General features: G+C 54.5%; 1 protein-coding gene across 9 annotated transcripts in view; it reads right to left on the bottom strand.

The window, feature by feature from the left end:
• Positions 1–2,782: 2,782 nt before the first annotated feature.
• Positions 2,783–21,976, bottom strand: part of Ntng2 (netrin G2) — an 82,170-nt gene continuing 62,976 nt past the window's right edge. For 6 of the 9 annotated variants that reach the window (XM_045159269.1, XM_045159265.1, XM_045159286.1 and 3 more), the window contains 8 exons: positions 15,272–15,444; positions 12,082–12,108; positions 10,918–11,055; positions 8,103–8,177; positions 6,495–6,596; positions 4,903–5,070; positions 3,496–3,630; positions 2,783–3,021 (listed from right to left, as the gene is read on the bottom strand). In XM_045159269.1, the coding sequence (XP_045015204.1) occupies positions 2,783–3,021; positions 3,496–3,630; positions 4,903–5,070; positions 6,495–6,596; positions 8,103–8,177; positions 10,918–11,055; positions 12,082–12,108; positions 15,272–15,444 (1,057 nt within the window). The remainder of the gene's footprint in view (positions 3,022–3,495; positions 3,631–4,902; positions 5,071–6,494; positions 6,597–8,102; positions 8,178–10,917; positions 11,056–12,081; positions 12,109–15,271; positions 15,445–21,976) is intronic. The other 3 variants (XM_045159299.1, XM_045159297.1, XM_004654035.2) reach the window with 3 other exon arrangements.

Below are 21,976 nucleotides of genomic sequence, written 5' to 3'. Positions count from 1 at the left end.
TTTCCATAGCGTCCTGGGACACTCCCAAGTGATACAGAGGGGCGAATGTGTACTTTGCAGCTTTTGGTGTCTGGCTCTTACCTTCTTGGCAGGAGTCTACCCCCCCCTCCGCCACTTCTCCCTTAACCTGTTTATAGCACCTGGAAGCCTCCTTCTGTGCTGTGCTGTGGCGACACTGGTCATCCTTGTCAAGACAGGAGCCCTGCGATGGAGGTATTTATGCTCTGTGGCTCCACCTCCCCCGCTGTGGATCAGGTCCAGCTTGGGGCCCCCATCCTCTATGCGGACTCCACATTTCCATAACCATCTCCCGAGGAGCACACCCTCCACAAATGTATGCACAGCTCCCTACCTCTCTCTGTGTTTCAGGCAGACTCCCACTGTGTGAGGCTCTAACGGATGGGGGGGCGGGGCAGATTTCGTTATACTTCATTCTCCCACTGACCACCGAAGGAAGGCGAGCTTGGGTCACCTTGTCCTCTCCTCCCCTATTAAAGGCAGAGGCAGGTCCTGTTCTGGGGAGAGGTGGTGATGTCATTGGGTTGGGTGTGGTGGGCAGGGCACTTCAGTTTCTCTCTGACCTCAGCAGACTTGGAAGTCTGGAAACTAGGAATTGGCAAGTCCAAGAGAGACAGAAAGCCCAAATCCCAGTTTGCCTCACACATCCCGAAGGGGAGGGAGGGCAGCAGCCCTCGTTGGTGTCTTTTGAGGGGCGACTTCCAGTTCCTGGCTCCACCATCCTACCGAGGGTCACGCATGCTCTGCATACCCTGCAGAAGGACACCTGGGGGATGGCTGGGAGAGAAGAACCAGGGTTCTTTGTAGCCAAATGAGGCTTGCAGGGGCGGGATGGTGGAGGAAAGAACATTGAGGAACTTTCTGGAAATCTCAGCAGTCTCTATTGGCCAGAGCTGTGTTATATACAGCCACTCCCATGCACAAAGAGCCCCAGAGATGCGTTCTATCTGGGCACTTTGTACTCTTCAAAGTGGGGTTCTGTTTAACAGGATGAAAGCGAGAATGAAGCCAGGGAATCAGGAGGACCTGGCAGAAGGCACTCCTTGGGGCATGGGAGCTGACTCCTGTGGCCGAATGCTGAGGATCAAGGCGGAGAGACCAGCAGGGGGCGGCATTTGTCCTCAGTCATATTTAATGTCCTGCTGCAGCTGGCCAACCTTCTGTGTGCTGTGATCGCTTTATTCCCAAGGCCACATTTTGTTCAGCTCTGTCTCAGTTTTGCTTCCAGAACTTGAGTAAAGGACCCAGGTCTAAACTTCCCTTCCTGGAAATGGCAGCTGCAGGTGATAAAAAGCCAGTGCAAGGGGGTGACTCTGGCCAGAGCAGTGGGGACAGTTAGGAACCAGGACCAAGGACACAAGCTGCTCAGAGGCAAATAAGTCGAAAAGGAGGTCATACTTGCTTAAGGCAAACCGGGGAGCGTGATCGCCCAAAACTGCAGACACCCAGTGGGCTGCAAAGACCTGCTGGGCACTTCATGTATCAAAGTAAGCCAATGTGCCCCAAATTCTTAGAAGCTTCTTTTCCTCATGCGGTCCCCCTTTTGCCACCCTTCCTTGGGCCTCGGGAGGAAAGAAGAAGAGGGTGTGCTATGCATGTCTACCCACCCTGACACTCTCTAGCCAGCAAGGGGCTGCGGCCAGGCAGGAAGAGGTCCAGGCAGCTGCTAGGAGTTGTGCGTGGCCTGACATTGGACTTGAGGCTCTGGGGCCAACGGGTCTGGGATGACTCACTCACCCCAGACAGCCATGAAAGTGGATTAGGAATCAGAGCACTGAGTTCTTTCTCTGAAGCTCCCGGGAGTCATTTTCCTGGGCTTTGGTAGCAACCTGGTGACACTGTGGATTTGGCAGAGGTCAGGGGAGGAAAGATGCTCCCTGGGGACGCTCCTGCCGGGTCAATAGAGAATGGAGGACAGCCAGGGGACGGGGAGTTCCCCAAAGGGAGTCCTTTCTTCAAGACTATTTTGTGTGTCTCTTCCTTAAACGGCAAGCCTAACCCTTGGTGTTGTCCACAAATAAGAAACCAGAGCGGGAGGGAGGCAGCAGTGAGTAGCTTTAGTGATGGTCTGTACACCATCAGCCACCCGCGGTGACCAGCTCCCACACGAGGCCCTACTCCACAGGGGACTGTGAATATACAAACAAAAATATTTCTCTACAAAACAAATCTTCCACCCCTGCCCACCCAATCTTAATCTTCCTACCCTTCCCCAAAAGAGACAACGGCGAGGTTCCTTGGTCAACCAGGCCTCCCTGGGGCCTGGGATCCGGTGCAAATAAAGATAAAAGAATACAAAAGAGAATCAAGTCAGCGACTAGAGTTGTGTAGGCAACTGGAGTTCAGGGTCCGCTGGCGGGTGGTGACCAGGGACAGGCGCAGTTCCGTGTGCTATGTGAGGTGAGGGCAGGGCCTGCGGGTGTTGAGCAGCGTTTCTCCCGACTCTGTGTCTCCCAGACAGCCAAAAAAAAAAAAAAAAAAAAAAAGTAAAGAGAAACATAAAAAAAAAAGAAGAAATTGGGGTGGAAGGTACAATAAAAGAAAAAAACCCGCCGGCCGGGGTCTACAGCGCCCCCTGCCGAGCAGCGCGGGCAGTGCCGGGCGGGCGGGCGCGCGGGAGCACGAGCCGGGAGCAGCGAGCGCGGGAGGTCTCTGCTGAGTAGCACCTGGGGGCAGCTTGGCCGCACCCTTGTCGCCGCCCGACCTCGGACCCCGGCCCTGGGGCCCCGTCCTTCCCGGCCGCAGGGTCCCTCTCGGGGAGGACTCAGCAGCCCAGGTGGGCGGCCAGCCCGAGCAGCAGCAGGCAGCCGAGCAGGGTGGCGGGGCGCGGGGCGGCGCCGGGCGCGCGGTCGCAGTCCAGGTCGCCGCCGTCGTGGTCGGCGAGGTCGCAGCGGGGCTGCTCGCAGCGCAGGCCGGCGTAGCCGCGCGGGCAGGCGCAGCGCTGGTTCTGCAGGCAGGTGCCGCCGTTCTGGCACAGCAGCTGGTCGTCGTCGCACACGTTGGCTGCGGGGCGGAGGGGACAGGTGAGGCGGCTGGTGGGGGGGGGGGGAGGGCGGCGGGGATCGGGCCACCACCCTCCCGCGTGGGAGCTTCGGAGACCGGGATGCAGGAACCAGGCAGCGTACTTGGTGACATGCATCCCTGCGGGGGCCCGCTAGTGGCTCCCGGCTCTCCGTGGGGTTCACTGTGGCGCACCTGCTGCTGCGAGAGCCTCGAGGGTCCTCCTACGGGCCATGCCCTTCCACCCTTCATCAGACTCCAACCTGCTCCCAGCCAAGCCCCCAACTCCTCTTGGCTGGTTCCCACCTGCCTCGGACCACGCCGACTTGCTCCTCCCATCCACCATCAGCCCCACCCATGGCTGCATCACGCCCTTCCCAGCACCACCACGTGCTCGAACTCCCCGCCTGCCCCGCCACCCACCTTGGACTCCCAACCCCGCCTCAAGGCTCCTCCCACAGGGCCTGGTCCACTCACGGTAGCATCCCTGGCGCCAGTAGTGCGTGGGGAGGCAGTCGTCGCATTTGGGCCCCACTGCACCCTCGCGACACTCGCAGAAGCCTGTCTCATTGCACCGGTCGTGCACCGAGCCAATCTGGTTGCAGTTGCATTCTGGGAGGACATGGACACCTGTGCGTGAGGTCACTGGACGGCCCGTGGGCGCTGCCCGTGGGAACCCCATCTGGCTCGGCCTCGCATCCATCCCTGCCAGTCTGCGCTTTCCTACTCCTGCTCCTGCTGATCTAGTGTTCTCACGGCTGGGCCACACTCCCTTCCTCTCCTGTGGTTCAGTGCCACGTGGTCTGGGCCAGTCCTTTCCTCTCTAGGCAGCTGGAGGAAGATAATCTTTCCCTGTCCCAAACAGCTATGAGTCTGACAGGTGGCAGAGACCACCGGACATCTGCCCACAGGAAGGCCGTTGTGTGTGTTGGCCACTCCAGGGCAGGAGAAGACACCCCAGAAGCCTGCTCCTGCCCATGCGCTCCCTAGCTGGTTTCCTGGGCCTCTTTCAAGGAGTAGTGTTCCTCCCAGACCTTGAAGCCCAGTGGTGGACCTGGAGTGGAGGGAAGGAGGGAGGGAGGGGGAGAGAGAGAGAGCGCACGAGCGAGCGAGACAGGGAGAGGAGGGGCCAGCTCTAATGTGATCCAGAGCTTCTGCCCTGCCCCTGCAGCTGGCCCCATGCAACCCTGGCAGCATAATTCTGTTGTGATCACTTTAGAGTTGATGGAATTATCTGAAGGCTGAAGCTGTGATCCAAACTGACAGCTCCAGATTTGCAGCCGATCTCCTCTGGTAGTGGGGGATGGGGAACGGGGCCTGACTAGTTGGCCTGGATGGAGGAATCTGGCCACCCTTCTAAGCTGGTGGGTGTCAGTTGGGGAGGAGTGTAAGGGGCTTGGCTATTAGGATCTGCCCCCTATACAGGCTCCAAGGCCCCGCTGGCACGTCTCTAACCCCAAACCAGTGCTGGGACAGTAGGTATCTCCTGGGGCAGGGGCAGCTTTATGAGCCTGACCTTCGCCTGGAAGCACTGGAAAGAAAACCTTGGTAACCGAGGCGGGTTGGAAAGATTTCTGAAACCACCTACTGATTTTAGGAGGAGCCCCAGACAGGGCAAGGGACACACCAAAATTTGCACAGCTCAACAAACCTTCGACTACCAACTAGTGTCTTTGGTGTCTGTGGGGAGAGCAGCTTGGGGTGGGGGGTTAGGATACACTAGCAGAGCAGATGGGATAGCTTCTGTCCCTAGAGATGCCCCTGTGGAGATGGCCTCGGGACTGGGCTTTGTGCACCTTCCCAGGTGATTCTGACTTGGGCGGGGGAGTGTCTGCAGACTCACCTGACTCCAGGAACCCAGGTTTCCTCGGCCCAGATGCTTACCAATGCAGACGTTCTCGTCATCCAGCTCTGCGGAGCCATTCCGGTAGTAGCCCAGGCGACAGTGCTGACAGTGCTGGCCCCGTGTGTTGTGCTTGCAGCTGACACATGTCACAACGTTCAGGAAGTCGATGTAGCTGCAGCGATTGGAGTGGCCGTAGCATTCACAGTCTGGGCCAGTCAAGCAGGAGAAACACCAGTGGTCAGTGAGCATTTGAGGAAGCGGAGGCCCGGGGAGATGACGGACACATCCCAGGACATGCAGGGAGGACAGGAGGCGGCATCTTTGGAAAAGTTGCTGGAGAGGCTCCCAGGCCTTCCAGAACTCTGGAAGAGCCAGGCCTGCCTGCCCTGAGCCCAACAGAACCATGGGAGCCCGTGGGCAGGGAGGCGAGCAGCAGCACCTGCTAATGCCTGGCTGGGCACCAGGGCCAAGTGCTGGCTGCCCGAGCACCAGGGTGATTAAAAAGTGATTCATGCAAAGAGGGCAGACTCCTGCTGTGCCAGTTCAGAGGGAAGCCCCAGGGTGCCACACTTGCCACAGCCTCCTCAGGGGTCCACGGATGGGGATGGTGGCATGCACGCATGAGAACACGACCGGATGACCCAAAGCTTCCTCCCAGGCTGCTTTGGAAGAGAACTGGGAGGAAACTGTCCCTGCAGGGCCTTTTCTTGCAGGCTTGAGCTTCCCACGAGCTTCATTGGCACCTGAGCACTAGTCTTTTAAGGGACCTAGAGCATCTTCTGGCTTCTGACTATTCCTGGGGACTTTCCACCATGGAGAGCCACATCTGTGACATTGTGGGACCTTCTCCATCTCATCCCACACATGGTTCTTAGGGTGACCTCTCCCAGTGGCTCTGCCAAGACCCATGATCAATCACGTGGAGAAGGAAGGCTCCCAGGACAGTAAGTGGCATCGTGAAGTGATGGGGTTGAATGTGGAGGATCACTTTTCCTGCTGCAGGAAGCACCGTCTTTGAGTGTCCCTCCTGAGGGACTCAGACAACCCACCCCACTGGATAAGAAAGTCGGGGGGAAGGATGCTAGCCACCCTTCAGGAACATCACCTGCCTATCTATTTATAGCAAATCTCACCTCCCTCTTGTAATAGGGCAGGGTGGGGTTGACCATGATCAAGGGCCAGAGAGACCCTGGAGAGATGCCTGTGAGATATGCCTAGGGGAGATGGTGGGTCTTCCCACCCATGGGTCTCCAGACACAACAAGGAGGCAAGGCACCTTCTAAACGTCCCAAAGAACAGTGACCCAAGTGTCCTAGATTCTGCTCCAACCAAGACAAGCCCCTGGGCCACACCTCCCAGGGGAGCCAGGACAGGCTATTTTTTGCAGCGGCTCCTTCTGCTGTGTGCCTGCCCACTGTGCCAGAGTTGGTTCCTGACTCATCTGTGCTCCCAGCTCCCTTGGGGCCAGAGAGACTCAGTTTAACCTTGACCCAGCTACACCACACCACACCCGCAGGGTTTTCTGAGCCCGCAGCAACCAGGCTTCTGTCCTGCACCGTTTTGCTCTGTTGGAGGTGGGGAAATGATGCTGGAAGGGCTATTCCAACGTGGGGGGGGGGCATCCTCTTACCTTCGAACTCTTCAATGGGCAGCACTTGAGGAGATTTGGGCTTGAGCTGCAGAAGTTTGGAGCCCTTGGGGCGAGCAGGGACAGCGGCCGAGGGAGCCACAGCTTGGAGAGGTGACAAACAAGTGCTTATTGCCATGGTTTGGCTGCTCAGGGTGGGATGAATGGGGCCCGGGGGAAAGCCAGACCACGGCTTCTGAGTGCAGCCCTGGGTAGCCTTGTCACCTGCTCCCATTAGAGGCCGGGATACACTACTGTGGCTTCAGAGCATGGGGACCTTAGTCTGGGAATCAGGCTGTCCTTAGAGCCTGGGTTTGAAGTACCTTATGGAGGTGTCATTTCCACGAGCTCACAGAACCAGCCCTGCCTTTGGTCCTTTAAGAGACACATCTGCTGACCCAATCCTTAAATATTTTCTCCATCTCTCCGGCACCCTCCACCGGGTGCCGAGACACTTGTTCGTGCTGAGCCAGCAGCCGAGAGGACGTTAGCACTCGGTGTGCCCTGCCCTCGCCTCGCCTTGCAAACCTCCTTGGCCATCGACTCCAGTCTAAACCTGACACTGGAATCTGCTTCTCCTTCCTTTCTGGAGCCATTCCCTCGCTGCAGCTAAGGTGAGCCCTTTACTGTCCCTGGACTGGACTCACAAGTCAAGCCAAGAAAGGAGATAGTATCTGCCTTCCGCTGCCTGGAATCCAATCCCACTGGGGCCCTAGTATCCTATATGGGCATGAGAATGTCACTGACCTTGGGGTGTTACTAACTCTGCTTTTCTCTGTGAGTCTGTGTCACCCCAGTAGGTCCAGAGCAGGGAGATGATGGTTATCTCCATCACTAAAGAGGATGTCCTCACTGAGACACTAACTGTGCAATAAGTAGCCAGCAGAGGGCGCTCCAAGCCCGACTTGCAACTCGTTGCTGGGGCTAGAAGGGAGCTAGCTAGATGCTGCTGGGACCACAGGGCTGGTAACGGGTGAGCTGGGGCCAGGGACAAGCTTCCTTCTGGGAGAGCCAAGGCAGCCGGTGTGCTACACATGAGCCTGCTCCTGGGTGTCCGTCCCCTTTCTACAGGGGAGAACACCGCTCCTGGCCTGGTCCTGGGCACTTTCTGTGGCTCCCACACTCCTTTAACTGGGCACAATGCCTGCAGTTAGGCTACTGGGCCTTTGCTTAAGCTGCTCCTGCCACCTTCCTTTACTCAGCCAGCCCCCTTCTCTGTTCTGGGTCAGCTGAGCCTCTCTTGGCTCTGTTATCTGCCCAGGCATCCTGAGATCCAGGCTGTGGGGAGGGAGAGGACTCCTATAATGAGGGGCACTCCCCAAACTCCCCACCCCACTCTCCAGTCCCTGCAAAGGGTTTGGCTCCACACTGGCCTATCCGAGCAGGAGAGAGTTGGGGTGGGCGTGGGCAATACTACCAGGCCTCTCCCCTCCATTACTTTGGCCTAAGAGCTTTTTCTCTCCCCCCCTCCATACCTTCAGTTCTTGGGGTCCCTCTTGCTCCCAGATCCCCACCACATGGACCTGCTACATCCACTACAGAGGAAGGGGTACAAGGATCTAAGGAGGAGCTTCTGGGGTGTCGGGCCTGTCACAGGTCCTGTCCTCATACCTTCTACACTGGTGGACACTTGGGTCCAGCTGGGACTGTCCCCAAGGGAAGCAGCCGTAGACTGCTTGGTCCACTCTTGGGAGGAAGAAGAGAAGAAATCAAGTCATGCAAGAGGCGATGCCCCCAGCCCTCTACAGGCCCTATGTAAGCAGCACTAAAGGAGAGGCTTTGTCTACACCGGCCAGAGGTCTGGGTCCAAACCCACTACAGTGGCGGCATCTAGACTACTGCAGCCCATGAGGGCCCCTGAGCATTTGGACACCTGGAGCCAGAGGAGGGGGCCCTCCATACCCAGGAGGGACAGCCCTTTTTCCATCTTTGTGGACTCTTCCTCTCTGTATGTTTCCCGTTCTGCACGCAGAGGCGGGTTAGACCAAGTCCTGTGTTGAGTCTCTAGCTAGTGCAGTGGCGGGTGATGGTGTCCTGGCTAACATGTCAGATGTGCTCAGAAGATTCTAGAAGGTGTCCCATAGTATCCCACCTCTGATCACTGCCCTTCCCCTCCTGACCATTGGCTTGAACTCATCTTCATAAGGGACCCTAACTTGGGCCACAATCCCACCCTGCAATGCCACAGCACTCAGTTCCCAAACCTGGAGTGGGAACCGCTTTGTACTGATTTCAAAACAGAACCGGGAAGAGGCTGAGCTTCAAAAAACCAATTACCCATGATGGTTGATGGGAAAAGAAAAAGTCTACCCTCTAAAGAGGGCAGGAGATTCCCAGCTGGGAGCCCAGAGCCTCTGGACATCAAATTGACATTAATATGGTATTCAACAAGGAGACAAAGCCACAGGACCCAAATTGGCATGAGCTTAATTAGAGCCCTGAAGGCACTCTTGCTTTGGAGCGTAGCTTTCCTCCAGCCACACTGGCGGGCCAGGAAAGATTAGGGGGCTCCAGTGGGGCTCTGTTTGGAACGGGCTGAATCTGAGGAGAAGGGTCTGCCTGGGCTTTCCAGGGACACGCTCAGGTGTGCAGGAAGAATGTCTTAAGACGACCAGAGTCATGTGCCAAGACCAGATGGCAGTCTGTCTGGTCCTTTGGGGCTGAGGAGCCCCATGGTAGTCAGGCCTTAAAGGTGTCAGCACCTCCCAGGGCCTGGGGCCTCAGGGCAGTAGCCATGGGTGACTGGTTGGTTGCCATGGTCAGGAATCCCTGAGGTACAGCCCAGCCTGAGTCTTCATGATCCTAGGACCTTTCACATGGGGTGGGAAGTCTGCTTCTCTCTCTCGTATTTTTTCTTTTAAACAGCTTTATTGAGGCACAATTTGCCTACCACAAACCCAGCTGCTTCTTCCTAAGCCTCTCCCCCATGGGACTAGGAAAATCACACAGTATCTAACAGCCAGTTGCGTGTGCACACAGACTCTCCACCCACTGCACCCACCATCCCAGTGAAGTGGGCCCCAGGTCTCCTGGGGGCTCTGGGAATTGGAGCCATTTCTGCTCAAGGCTTAGGATGCAGCGCTGGCGGCTTGGAGGGTGAGCATGCCTCCAGTTCACCCGGGGGATCCTGGGGACACTCGCAGTTCGAACTCGCTCCTCTACACTCACCTCTCTGACCCAAGTCTCATCTTTAACTCCCTTCGCAGTATGCTGTGCACCCTCACACCAAATCAGAGATGGTCTAAGTGGATCGAAGGCTCCTCCGTTTATGTGTAGACAGAGCGTGGGTGCCTGATCTCGAACCCAGGCCCAGACAGACCCCTGGCTGGAGGCAGACATAGCACCGTCTCCCTCCCTCCTCCTATTTTTGTTTCCCCCTGCCCACCATAGGTTCAGCAAAAGGTACAGGTCTCTGGACACTGAGCTGACAGTGTCAAAGCCCAGAAGGCTCTGTGATCCTGACCTCCGTGGGGATCAGAAGGGTCAGGGCACTGTCCTAGGAGCAAGAACCCCCAGCTGTGTTCTCCCAGCAAGGGGGAAGGGAGGGATGTGCCCTATAGCAGCTGAGAGGAAGTCTCTTGGCTGCCAACTTGTGGGGACCCTTAGGGAAGGAGGAGTCCTTTCAGATTCCTAGCATCTGTAGTGGGTGGGGCCTGGCTAGATTCCCCAGGTGAGTCCAGAGGTCCACCCCAGCAGCCTACATCTCCTGTACACAAAAAGTCTGACTTGAAAGCTGGGCGTGGTGACACACGCCTTTAGTCCCAGCACTTGGGAGGCAGAGGTAGGAGGAACACCAGGAGTTCAAGGATAGCCTGAGACTCCATAGTGAATTCCAGGTCAGCTTGGACTAGAGTGAGACACTACCTCGAATCCCTTCCCCCAAAAAAGCTTGACTTTGAGAGAGGAAACAGAACAAGCTGGGGATCCAGGCCTGTGTGTGGCTGCAGGCCTCTGAAATGAGGTCACTCTTGCACATGGGGTAGGAAGTCTGACCCAGCAGCCTGCCTCATCCCACAGGTGCCTCGGAATGTGGTTCATCCAGAGTCTCCTCCACTAATCCTGCCACAAGGCAATGGCTCCCAGTGGTCAGATGGGAGCAGGGCCTGAGCCAGGAGCCCCCATCTTTGGTTGAATGCCATGATGGCCTTGCTGCCCAGGCACCCTCTTATACAGTCCCCCTGTGCCCTCGGCCACATTGGTCTCTGTGTCCTTTCTGATTTGGGGAGCTTGAATGGATGTGTGGCTCTCCTGGCTGTGACTTAGTGATGGATTGGCCTAGATGGTCTGCCCCCTCCCCAGCTAGTGTTCTGGAAGCTGTAGGGTGCTAGCATTTGCTACTCTAAGAGGCAAGCGCCTACTCTTCCCAAGACTAGAGAGGCGGGAGGCTGGAAGCAGCGGGTGTCCCTGGCTGTACTCTGGTACCCACCTGTGGGCTCTGGGGTGCTGAGGGTTGTGGGGACCTGGGCAGTAGATGTGGAGGGGGAAGAAGTGGTTGGACTCGTCCTCATGACCTCAGTGGCCACAGGGGCTTTGGGAGCAGGGTCTTTCCGGGACCTGCTAATGCCTGGCAAGACATGGGAAAAGCAAGAGAGGGTGGGTTGGGGCATCCCTGGAAGATACGGATGCAGATGATGGTGGCATAGTCCAGGGCTCCCTGAAGGGTCCGGGTTCCTGATGCCCTGTCTGCCAATTGGCATCCCAGTGTGTGTGTGTGTGTGTGGGGCAGCCAGGTTGAGACAGACAGTTCGATGGTATGACCTAACAGGGCCACGGCAGAGAGGCATGACGTGTCCCAGAAGCACCTGTGAGGCTCAGGGTCTGGCACAGTTTGACACTGCTGGCAAGTCATGCCCTGTGGATTCCCAAAACAGATGGCAAATCCTTCCTGGGTGTTGGGGAAGGAGCTTGCGAAGTTTAAATGAGCTACTACAGAGACCTACTTGGTACACTGCCCTCCACTTAGTGCTGACTGCAACGTGTGGATGTGCGGGGGCCTACTGACAGTGGATAGGATAGACGCCCAGGCCAGCCACCCTCATCCTCCTTGGGAGTTCTCAGGACTCCTTTGCTCCTGCAGATACCTCCCCAGTCTAACATGCCCTAGATGCTGAGTTGGTCTGGGCAGCCAGAGCATGGGAGCTTACCCATTCCAGTCTCAAGGCAGACCAGGCCAGCTGTGGAGGCTTCCTGGAGGAAGGGCCACCCTCCAGTGCACGTGCACGCGACACACACACACACACACACACACACACACACACACACGCTCAGACTCGGAGGCAGATTCTGCTGCCAGCTGGGAGGGAATAAGGCCCATCTTCCTGCCTGCCAAGAGAGTGACCCCTCCAGGTCCGGGACATGCACAGAGGTCAGAGTGTGGGAAGCATGTGGGGAGACCATTTTGGGACTTTGTGATCCTGCCTGCCTTCCAAAGCAGCACCAGTGAAGCTTCTGGGAGTTTCTGAGTTCTGGCCACAGCAAAAACCCAGTAAGACACAAGAGGAGTGAGAGGCGGAGAAGCGGATGGGCGTGGTTAGAGGACATGGCCCCTTTCTTGTCACACTCTCTGATGTGCCACGCACTGAGTACTTACTGCCAAAGGCTGAGCCCGCAGCGGCGCCTGCAGGGAAACAAGAGGGTGACAGAACCTGCATCAGGCACAGGGGCCTGCCCGCCCTCCCCCCCAGAGAACAGTGGAACAGGGCAGGGGGAGTCCACGGAACTTCCCCCTTCTCTCCAAAGGGAAGGGGACTTAGAGGGCCTGATGCTCACTTCCTCATAGGAATAGCTTCGGGGCTGACGTGACGTGGGGCCTCTCACCACTGACCAACCGAGGAGTCACTTTTAGCCCATTTTGCAGATGGAGACAATTTATCTCTGATCTGAAATGCCCCTAGGACACTGGTTTTTGTGAGACATGGTCTCATGTAGCCCAGGCTGGATTCCAACCTGTTATGTAGCTGAAACTGGCCTTACACTCCGGATCCTCTTTCCGCTACCTCTCCAATGTTGGGGTTACAGGCATGTACCACCGCGCCTGGCTTTCTTGAACACATTGATAAGTATTAAGCACTCTCTCCTAGCTAAGCTCAGACTACTTTCGAAAGCCCTAGGGCAGGACAGGGTCAATATGGGCACAACTCCCATCTGGAAAATAGAAGGATAACTGAGCAACTTGTTGAAAAGCTATTGCAGGCTGTCCTGACATTTTGTCCTCATAGTAACCCCCAAAGGGGCTGATGAGAGATATGATGTCATGAGTGGCTGAGGAGGGCCTCAAATCTGGATGTCTCTGAGTGCTCTATGCCTCGGGGAGGAAGGAAACCTGAGATTGCAGTTTGTCCAGATATGTTGTCTTGTCTGAGAAAGAACTGTTGACAGTCAGTTGCAAAATAAATAAATAAATAAATAAATACATAAATAAATAAATAAAAAGGAGCTGGCCATGGGAAAGGACTTACAGTGGGATGTATGGGACACATGGGGTACCTGGGCCTTTCAGCATTCACCCCCTTTCGCAACACGTCTGGGCAGGCACTATGTGAAACACAGAGACCTTGAGAGTGTGGGAATGGAGAGGGGAGGGTTCTATAGAAGCTAGGGGTGCAGAAGCAGGCTGTGAGCATGAGGGAGCCACAGGGACATAGAGGGAGGACCCGGTCGCAAGAGATGGGTGCCCAGGACCATGATGTAGGAGTGATGGAGGGACAGAGTGGGGTGATCTTTCAAGGACCATGAACACGGAGGGACTGACAAGTTGGGGTTTCATTCAAGACACCCAAGGTAGGCCAGGCCTCTGGTTATACAGAGAAGTGCCCGGGAGGAGACGGGACAGGAGGGAAGTAGGGGGTGAGCTGTGAGGCAAGTGGTGTTGGGAAGGGAGGGAACTTGGCTAAGTGTGTGAGAGGGTCCCCAGTCAAGGCATGCAGACTTAGTGCAACTGAGTGAGCTGGGCTCATGAGGGTCAAATTCACCAGGGGTCTGTTTGCAGCTGGGCTTCTTGACTGCTTTTCTCCCAGATGTCCCGGGAAGGTTCACGGGAGCCTCCTCCAGCATCACCCCTGCTCCTTCCTGGTGACATCTGGGGACGTGGAGTAGGACACTCCGGATGTAGCCTGGCTAACCCTAAGGAGAGGAGGGACCAAGGTGCATAGAGTCCAAATAGGGGTGTATTGGTGGTTGGGAGCTGGCTATGTGGGCTGGGCCTGGGCAGGGGGGCGCAGTGGCCTCTTAGGCATACCACTGGCCGGAGCCTTGGTCTGTGATGGTGGAAGTGGGTAGGCAAGAGGCTGTGGTGGAGGAACGGACCGGGCCAAAGTGGTGGAGGATGGGGCACAGCAGGACAGATAAGGGGGGGCGGGTTAGCCTGTCAGCAAGGGAGGCATTGACAGGGTCTATAGGAAGGGTTCGGGACACAAAGAGATGGGGCCAGGCATTCAGGAAGAGGGAGCCTGGCAGGGGGTGGGCCGGCAGCCCGCCAAAACTCTGCCATGCCTTTGAAGACCCTCAGTGCTGCAAGGTACCTGGCAAGTCATCCCTTCAAAGGCTCGTCACAGCCCCCACCCCAGCCCACGCGCGACGTGCCTGTCATGGCCTTGCTGTGGCGGACAGCTTTGATCAGCCTAAAGATACATAAATCATTTATAAGCCAGGGAGAGTGCCAGATGGGGCGAGTGGTCTGGGAGCAACTGCCTGGCCCTGGCTTTGCCATTGGGTCCAGGATATGGCCTTGAGTCTCTGGGCTAGATGGGCCTCGGGGGGAGGGGGGCATCTGGAGGGTGGGTGACAGCAATGACACTTCTGTGGTGTTGTGAAGGCTCCAAGATATCTCGGTGCCTGGTGCAGCCTCAGGTTGGAACAAAGCACTCGACACCCCAAACATCAGTAATATCCCAGGCGGGCTTTGGCAGTCTGGGGCATGTTTGCTTTAGAGGCAGCCCGGACTCTGTACTTGCAGCCCAGGGGCTCCTGGGAGCTGTGATTTCATGGGTCCACTCATGGGCATCTGGGTGAGAGGAGATCTCTCAAAGGGAGCTATGGGGCAGACATGACCAAACTCTCAAATGTCTTCCCTGGCACGTCTGAGCAAGGAGGAAACAAAACTGGGTTGAGAGCAGAGCTTGTCTACAAAATGGGAAAATTGGGGCTGGAGAGATGGCTTAGCGGTTAAGCGCTTGGCCTGTGAAGCCTAAGGACCCCGGTTCTAGGCTCTATTCCCCAGGACCCACGTTAGCCAGATGCACAAGGGGGCGCACGCATCTGGAGTTCGTTTGCAGTGGCTGGAGGCCCTGGCGCGCCCATTCTCTCTCTCTTTCTCTCTGCCTCTTTCTGTCTGTCTCTCTCTAATAAATAAATAAAAATAAAAAAAAGGGAAAATTGGAGCCCAACTTCCAGAGGCCTGGTTGAGGATGCAGAGAGAGGGAACCAGCAGCATGTGGCACTGGGTGACAAGCTGCAGAAACCCCACGAACCCTTTATCAGGTGTATTCGCCTGCACCCTCTGTCCCGGGTCTCCTGGGGCTTCCTGCCCTGCTTTCAGGGTGAAGAGAGGAGGGCAGCTGGCCCTAGTGCGGAACGTGGGCTTCTCCGCCTTTGCCCAGAGCCAGAAGGGCGGCTGGGGGCTGGAGGCTCTTGTTCTAGGCTTTTCACAAGATGCGTGTGTGCACGCATGCCTCAGTGTGCATGCGTGCCTCTGCGTGTTCCTGTGTGTGCATGTATACACGTGTGATCCTCAAGGTCTAGGGCCCAGGGTGGGGCCTCCGCCGCAGCGGCTGCATACATACAGGCGTTGGGAGAGCCGTGCGGCAGCGGCAGGTAGGAGCCGGCGCGCCAGGCCCGCGTGCGGAAGTTCTTCTTGCACTTGCCGCAGTCGGGGCCGGTGGTGTTGTGTTCACATTCACACTGCAGGCTGCCCTCGCGCACGGAGCACAGGTTGGCGTGCAGGTTACACTTGCACCTGGGGAGACCGGATGGGGCAGAGGTCAGCATGCTCCAGGACAAGGCACCTGGCCTCTAGAGGAGGGGAGCCCGCAGGACAGGCCACGTGTGGGGGGCTGGGATGGCCGAGAGGACACTAGTCCATCCTGTATCCATGGTCCTCCTGCAGGACAAAGACTCCAGACTCCACCTCTTCGGGTTTGGAGACCGTTCCTTGCAGTTGGTCCCAGCTCCTCTCTGAGACTGGGTGTCACAACTCCCTTGTCCCAGAGGCTGTGTTTTTAGCAACGTGGCTTATGATCACCTCAGCTCTTAACTAAGGTGGGTTGACAGGTGACAGACAGCAAGAGCCACCTCCAGTCTCTCCTGTGCACACAAGGTCCTGGCTGTGTGCTGCACGCCCAGGCTCTCGAGGGTGACTGAGAGAACCCCGGATCCCCAGCCCGGTCCATTCATCTGCACATGTATTATTCATCACCCATTCAAATATTTATAGGCAACTCATTATTCTGCAAACTGGTAAATAAAGGGAAGGCAGCAAGCATTGATCCTGCCTGCCCTACATAAACTGTACCTCGGGGTAACCTGAAGTTGATGAGGGATGGTTCTTTTTATAGAAGCATTTCATGATAGACTCGTTGGCCCCTAATGAATGGAGGGCTCTGGGCACTGAGCAGCGACACCCAGAACATCACCGACAAAGACAACCTGAGAGGGGAATTTCCCTGAAGCCCATTCCACATAGGAACTGAACATGCACCAGATCAAGCCTGGACAGGAAGTATGGAGGAGAGAGAGACCCGGTGGGGGCGGGGGGTGGGGCGCAACATAAGCCTGCACAGTCCAGGCTGGGGAGGGCCAGAGAGGACTAGGTTGTGTGTGTGTGTGTACGTGTGTGCACGCGTATGCATATGGAGGCCAGAGGTTGATGTCCGGTGTCTTCTTTTATTGCACCCCACCTTAATATATATATATATATATTGTGTGTGTGTTGTGATGTGTGTAATGCATGTTGTAGTTACCTCCTCATTGCTGGGACAAAACACATGGCCAAAAGCAGGGGGGCAGGAGGAAAGGATTTACTTTGGCTCACAGTCTTGAGGGGCAGCTTCAGGATGGCAGGGGAAAGTATGGCACGAGCAGAGAGGCTGGACAGCACCTCTGCCACAGTGGAGAGGGAGCCGAGCTCTGGCAAAGGGGAACTGGCTAGAACACCCCTAAGTCTACCCCCAGAAACACATCTTCAGCAAGCTTCCACCTCCCAAACTGCCTCCAGATGGGGACCGGACACCCAAAAGAAGAGTTTATGTGGGAAATCTCATTCAAGCCACCACCATGCACATGTGTGCAGATACGCGTGCCCTTGCACACACATGTGGAAGTCAAAGCAGGATGTCAGGTGTCTCTTCTGCATTGTTTCTTTGAGACCAATTGTCTCATGGGACTGGAGCTGCTGCTGTTGGTCAGACTGGCTGATTGGTGAGCCCCAGCGATTCTTCTGTCCCCCACAGGACTGGGGGACAGGTGTGCATCCTGCTTTTGATGTGGGTGCTGGGGATCAAACTCAGGGCAAACAGGTCCTCTCAGGCCCTCATGCTTGTGCAAATGCTCCTGCCTGCTGAGCCATTTCCCCAGCCTTGTATCATTGTTCCTATGTGGGTTGGAAGTACTCAATAGCAAAAAGTTACAGAGAGAGAGAAAGAGGGAGAGAGGGCATGAACCAGCTGTGGAGGTGCGTACTTTTAAACCCAGCACTCCAGAGGATGAAGCAGAGGACCCCAAGTTCCTGGGCTACAACGAGAGACCCTGCCTCAAAAAATGAAAATAAACAGGGCTGGAGAGATGGCTTAGTGGTTAACATACTTGCCTGTGAAGTTTAAGGACTGAGGTTCGATTCCTCAGTACCCACATAAGCCAGATGCACAAGGTGGTGCATGCATCTGGAGTTTGTTTGCAGTAGCTGAAGGCCCTGTTTTGCCTATTCTCTCTCTCTCTCAAATAAATAAATAAATAAATAAATAAATAAATATTATTTATTTATTATTAGGGCTGGGGAGGCCTTCAGCCACTGCAAACAAACTCCAGATGCATGCACCACCTTGTGCATCTGACTTACGTGGGACTTGGGGAATTGAACCTCAGTCCTTTGGCCTTGCAGGCAAGTGCCTTAACTACTAAGCTATCTCTCCAGTCCCATAAAAAAAATATATATTTTTAAGTGAAAACAAACAAGATCCCAAACTTGCTTGGAGGGGAGGGGGAAGGCAAGTGTGTTGTGTGGGTACACGTGTGCACATGTAAGCCCTAACTTTATATTCTGGTAGGGGACAATATTCAAGATATACTGTCAATATTTGGACAAAGAAAATTGCAGACTGGCATGCTTGGTAGAATCCCATTTTTATTAAAATATGCAGAAAAAATATTTATGGGACACCAGTAATGTGGTAGACTCTGAGCCGGGGACAGTGACTAAAATGCTCAGCAAAGCAGATGGGGGCTGTGCTCTGCCAGGGCCCCAGTGTAACAGGGCGACAATCAAAAAGTCAGTGATGGGGGCAGGGAGGTGGGAAGGACGCGAGGCACGTAGGGGAGGTTTCTTTGGGGTGTGTATGTGTGTGGTATGCATGTTCGTATGTATGGGCATGTATGTGTGTGCATGTGGAATCAGAGGTTGATATTGGGTGTCTCAGTTTCTCTCCACCTTATTATTATTAGTTTTGGTTTTTTGAGGTAGACTCTCACTCTAGCCCAGACTGACCTGGAATTCATTATGTAGCCTTAGGGTGGCCTTGAACTCCCAGCAATCCTCCTACCTCTGTCTCTAGAGTACTGGGATTAAAAGTGTGTGCTACCATGCCCAGCACCACCTTATTTTTTAAATATAAATTTAAATTTTACTTGAGAGATACAGAGAGAGAGAGAGAGAAATTGGTACACCAGGACCTCAGCCACTGCAATCAAACTCCAGATGCTTGTGCCACCTAGTGGGCATGTGCGACCTTGTGCTTGCCTCATCTTTGTGCATCTGGCTTATGATATTTTTATTTACTTACTTGAGAGACAGACCGAGAAAGGGGTGGGGGAGGGTGCATGGGATCACCAGGGCCTCCACCCTCTGCAAATCAACTCCAGATACGTGCAGCATTTTGTGCATCTGACTTTACATGGGTCCTGGGGAATAAACCCTGGTCATTAGGAAGCACCTTAACCGCTGAACCACCCCTCTAGCCCTCCACCTTATTTTTTTGAGACAAGAGTTTCTCACTAAACCGGGTGTTCACCAGCCTGGCTAAAATGGGTGGCCAGGGGACCCCAGGGATCCTCCTGCTTGTTTCTCCAGCACTTTGATTACAGGCATGTGCCATCATGCCAGGTTTTATTTATGTGGGCACTAGGGATCCAAACTCAGGTCCTACCAACAGAGCCACCTCCCCAGCCCTAAGTAAGGGCGTTTTAGCGCAGTGACACTGTCCCTATGGTACTGCAATGGCGGATTCGCAGTGTTACACACGTGAAGCGAACCTTAGGGCAAGCCAATAAGCAACAAGCCTCGGCCAGCCAGCCATGGTCAGAGGCGATTAGCGAGTGGACGATGGAGGAGCAGTACCTGCAGTGAACAGGGCTCTATGTTTGATTTTCTGTAAACCTGCTCTGTAAACAGTGTGTTAGTTAAATGGGAAACGGGTCTCAGAATCTTCAGTTGTTCATGTCAATGGTGAAAGCTTAACTGTCATGCAGGGGAGTGGTGTGCATGGGGGGCTCCTGACTCAGTCTGGGGAATCAGGAAGAGGTTTCAGGAAGAATAGCTCTGAAGCAAAACCCAAAGGAGGGTCAAGTATGGCCAGGACAAAGGGGAATCTTTTTTTTTTTAAACTTTAAGATTTTTTTTTTTAATTTATTTGAGAGCGACAGACACAGAGAGAAAGACAGATAGAGGGAGAGAGACAGAATGGGCGCGCCAGGGCTTCCAGCCTCTGCAAACGAACTCCAGATGCGTGCGCCCCCTTGTGCATCTGGCTAATGTGGGACCTGGGGAGCCAAGCCTCGAACCGGGGTCCTTAGGCTTCATAGGCAAGTGCTGAACCGCTAAGCCATCTCTCCAGCCCAACAAAGGGGAATCTTTTAGAAACAGCAAAAACCCCGAGGAAGCCCCTGGGCTCAGAGGTATGAGATGCCAGGCTATTTTGTACCACTGTGGCTGTTCCCCACACACTGGCTGGTCAGGGAAGCACAACCCAGACAAGAACCCAGCAGGTGGAGGCTGGACTAGATTCAGGCACCTTCCGTCCTGTCATACACCTGGTAGGTGGCACTGTCCCATATGGCAAAGATTGTTTCTGGGGCTAAGGTGTGGCATGTAAGTGCCTGCATCCCATCCCAGCATGGTGGGGGATGGGGAACGTCTTTGCTGAATGTTCAGCTGAGTTCCTTCCTGATCGCGTCCTTTCCCCTCTTGGTACCTTCCAACCCTCCTCCAACTGAGCCCTGTGCTACCACATCCCGCTCCCCAAATCCTCACAGGGGGCCGGTCCCCACCCCCTTCACATGTCCACACAACACATAGCTAACACCCCCAGAAACCAGCCCACCAGCCCCTCCATCATGTTTGTCTGCCTGCCTTTTCCCTGTGCCCATCTGCTCTGGACTGGGAATCAGGCATGTGGCACAAAACCTTGGTGCCTGCTTCAAATAGCTGTGGCACATGGCTACCCACTGACTGCTGGGATGGCCAGGCTACCTGTCCTCTGTGGCCTTCTGTCCTCACTTTACCTGCCTGAAGCCTAAGGGGATTAAGGTGCAGAAGGTCCCCACTCCCCATGGTTCCACCTCTGATCTTTTGGGTTCATGATGGGGTGGAAGCCTATCACACAGACGCTCTGGTTTTCCCTGAGCACAGGGCTCAATAAATCATACCACGACGATGCTCTGTTACAAGACAGGCATGGTGCAGGGTGGTTTGGCCCATCATGGAAATATTATGGGCACATCAAGGCAGGCTACACTAAGTTGCATTTTTTTTCTTCTTTTAAATATTTTATTTATTTATTTATTTATGAAAGAGAGAGAAAGAGGCAGAGAAAGAGAGGAAGAGAATGGGCGCACCAGGACCTTCAGCCACTGCAAACGAACTCTAGACGCATGTGCCACCTTATGCATATGGCTTATGTGGGTCCTGGGGAATCAAACTGAGGTACTTTGGCTTTGGAAGCCTTAACTGCTAAGCCATCTCTCCAGCCCAATGTTTTTCTTTCTTTTCTTTTTTTTATTTAGAGAGAGACAGAGAAACAGACACACACACACACACACACACACAGAGAGAAAGAGAGAGAGAGAGAGAATTGGTGCACCAGAGACTCAGCTACTAAAATCAAACTCCAGATGCTTGTACCACCTAGTGGGTTTGTGTGACCTTGTGTTTGCCTCACCTTTGGGTGCCTGGCTAATGTGGGATCTGGAGAGTCGAACATGGATCCTTAGGCTTTGCAGGCAAGCACCTTAACCACTAAGCCATCTCTTCTGTCCCCCAGTGTTTTTCTTTCTTTCTTTCTTTTCTTTCTTTCTCTCTCTCTCCTTTCTTCCTTCCTTCCTTCCTTCCTTCCTTCCTTCCTTCCTTCCTTCCTTCCTTCCTTCCTTCCTTTCTGCCTCCTTCCTTCCATCCCTTCCTTTTTTTCTTAGTTTTTCGAGATAGTGTTTCGCTCTAGCCCAGGCTGACCTAGAATTCACTACGTAGTCTCAGGCTAGCCTCGAATACTTAGCAATCCTCTTACCTCTGACTCCCAAGTGCTGGGATAAAAGGCATGTGCCACCACACCCAAATCCCAATGTTTTTCTTATTTAAAATTTTAATTTTATTTACTTATTTGAGATAGAGAGAGAGGGAGAGATGCAGATAGAGAGGGAAAGAGTGAGCACTCTAAGGCCTTCAGCCACTGCAAACAAACTCCAGATGAATGTGCCACCTTGTGCATCTGGCTTATATGGGTCCTGGGGGAATTGAACCTGGGTTCTTAGGCTTTGCAGGCAAATGCCTTAACCGCTACACCATCTCTCTAGTCCTAAGATGTGATGTTTGACATATTAAGTGTTGTAAATTCATTTTGGTTTTAATGAGATTTCCAATTTAGGATGGTTCTATTGGGACACAATCCCATTGTTAAGCCAAAGCACCTCTGCGTCTAGGCAATGAAATATGATACGGCAGTCAAAGACTATTTACAGCCATAACTATTAGAGACAGAGAGGGAAAGAGTGAGAATGGGTGTGTCGGTGCCTCCAGCCATTGCAAACAAACTCTAGATGCATGCGCCACCATGAGCATCTGGCTTACATGGGACCTGGAGAATTGAACCTGGGTCCTTAGGCTTTGCAGGCATGCGCCTTAACCACTAAGCTATCTCTTCAGCCCTAAATATATATATTAAGGCAGGGTCTTGGTCTAGCCCAGGCTGACCTAGAATTCACTATGTAGGTTCAGGCTGGCCTTAAACTCATAGCAATCCTCCTACCTCTGCTTCCCAAGTACTGGGATTAAAGGTATGCACCACCAT

The sequence above is a fragment of the Jaculus jaculus genome, chromosome 1, assembly GCF_020740685.1.
Source record: "Jaculus jaculus isolate mJacJac1 chromosome 1, mJacJac1.mat.Y.cur, whole genome shotgun sequence".
Classification (NCBI taxonomy): Eukaryota; Metazoa; Chordata; class Mammalia; order Rodentia; family Dipodidae; genus Jaculus; species Jaculus jaculus.
The sequence above is the reverse complement of the archived record's forward strand: the minus strand, read 5'-3'. Positions and strand labels throughout refer to the sequence as shown.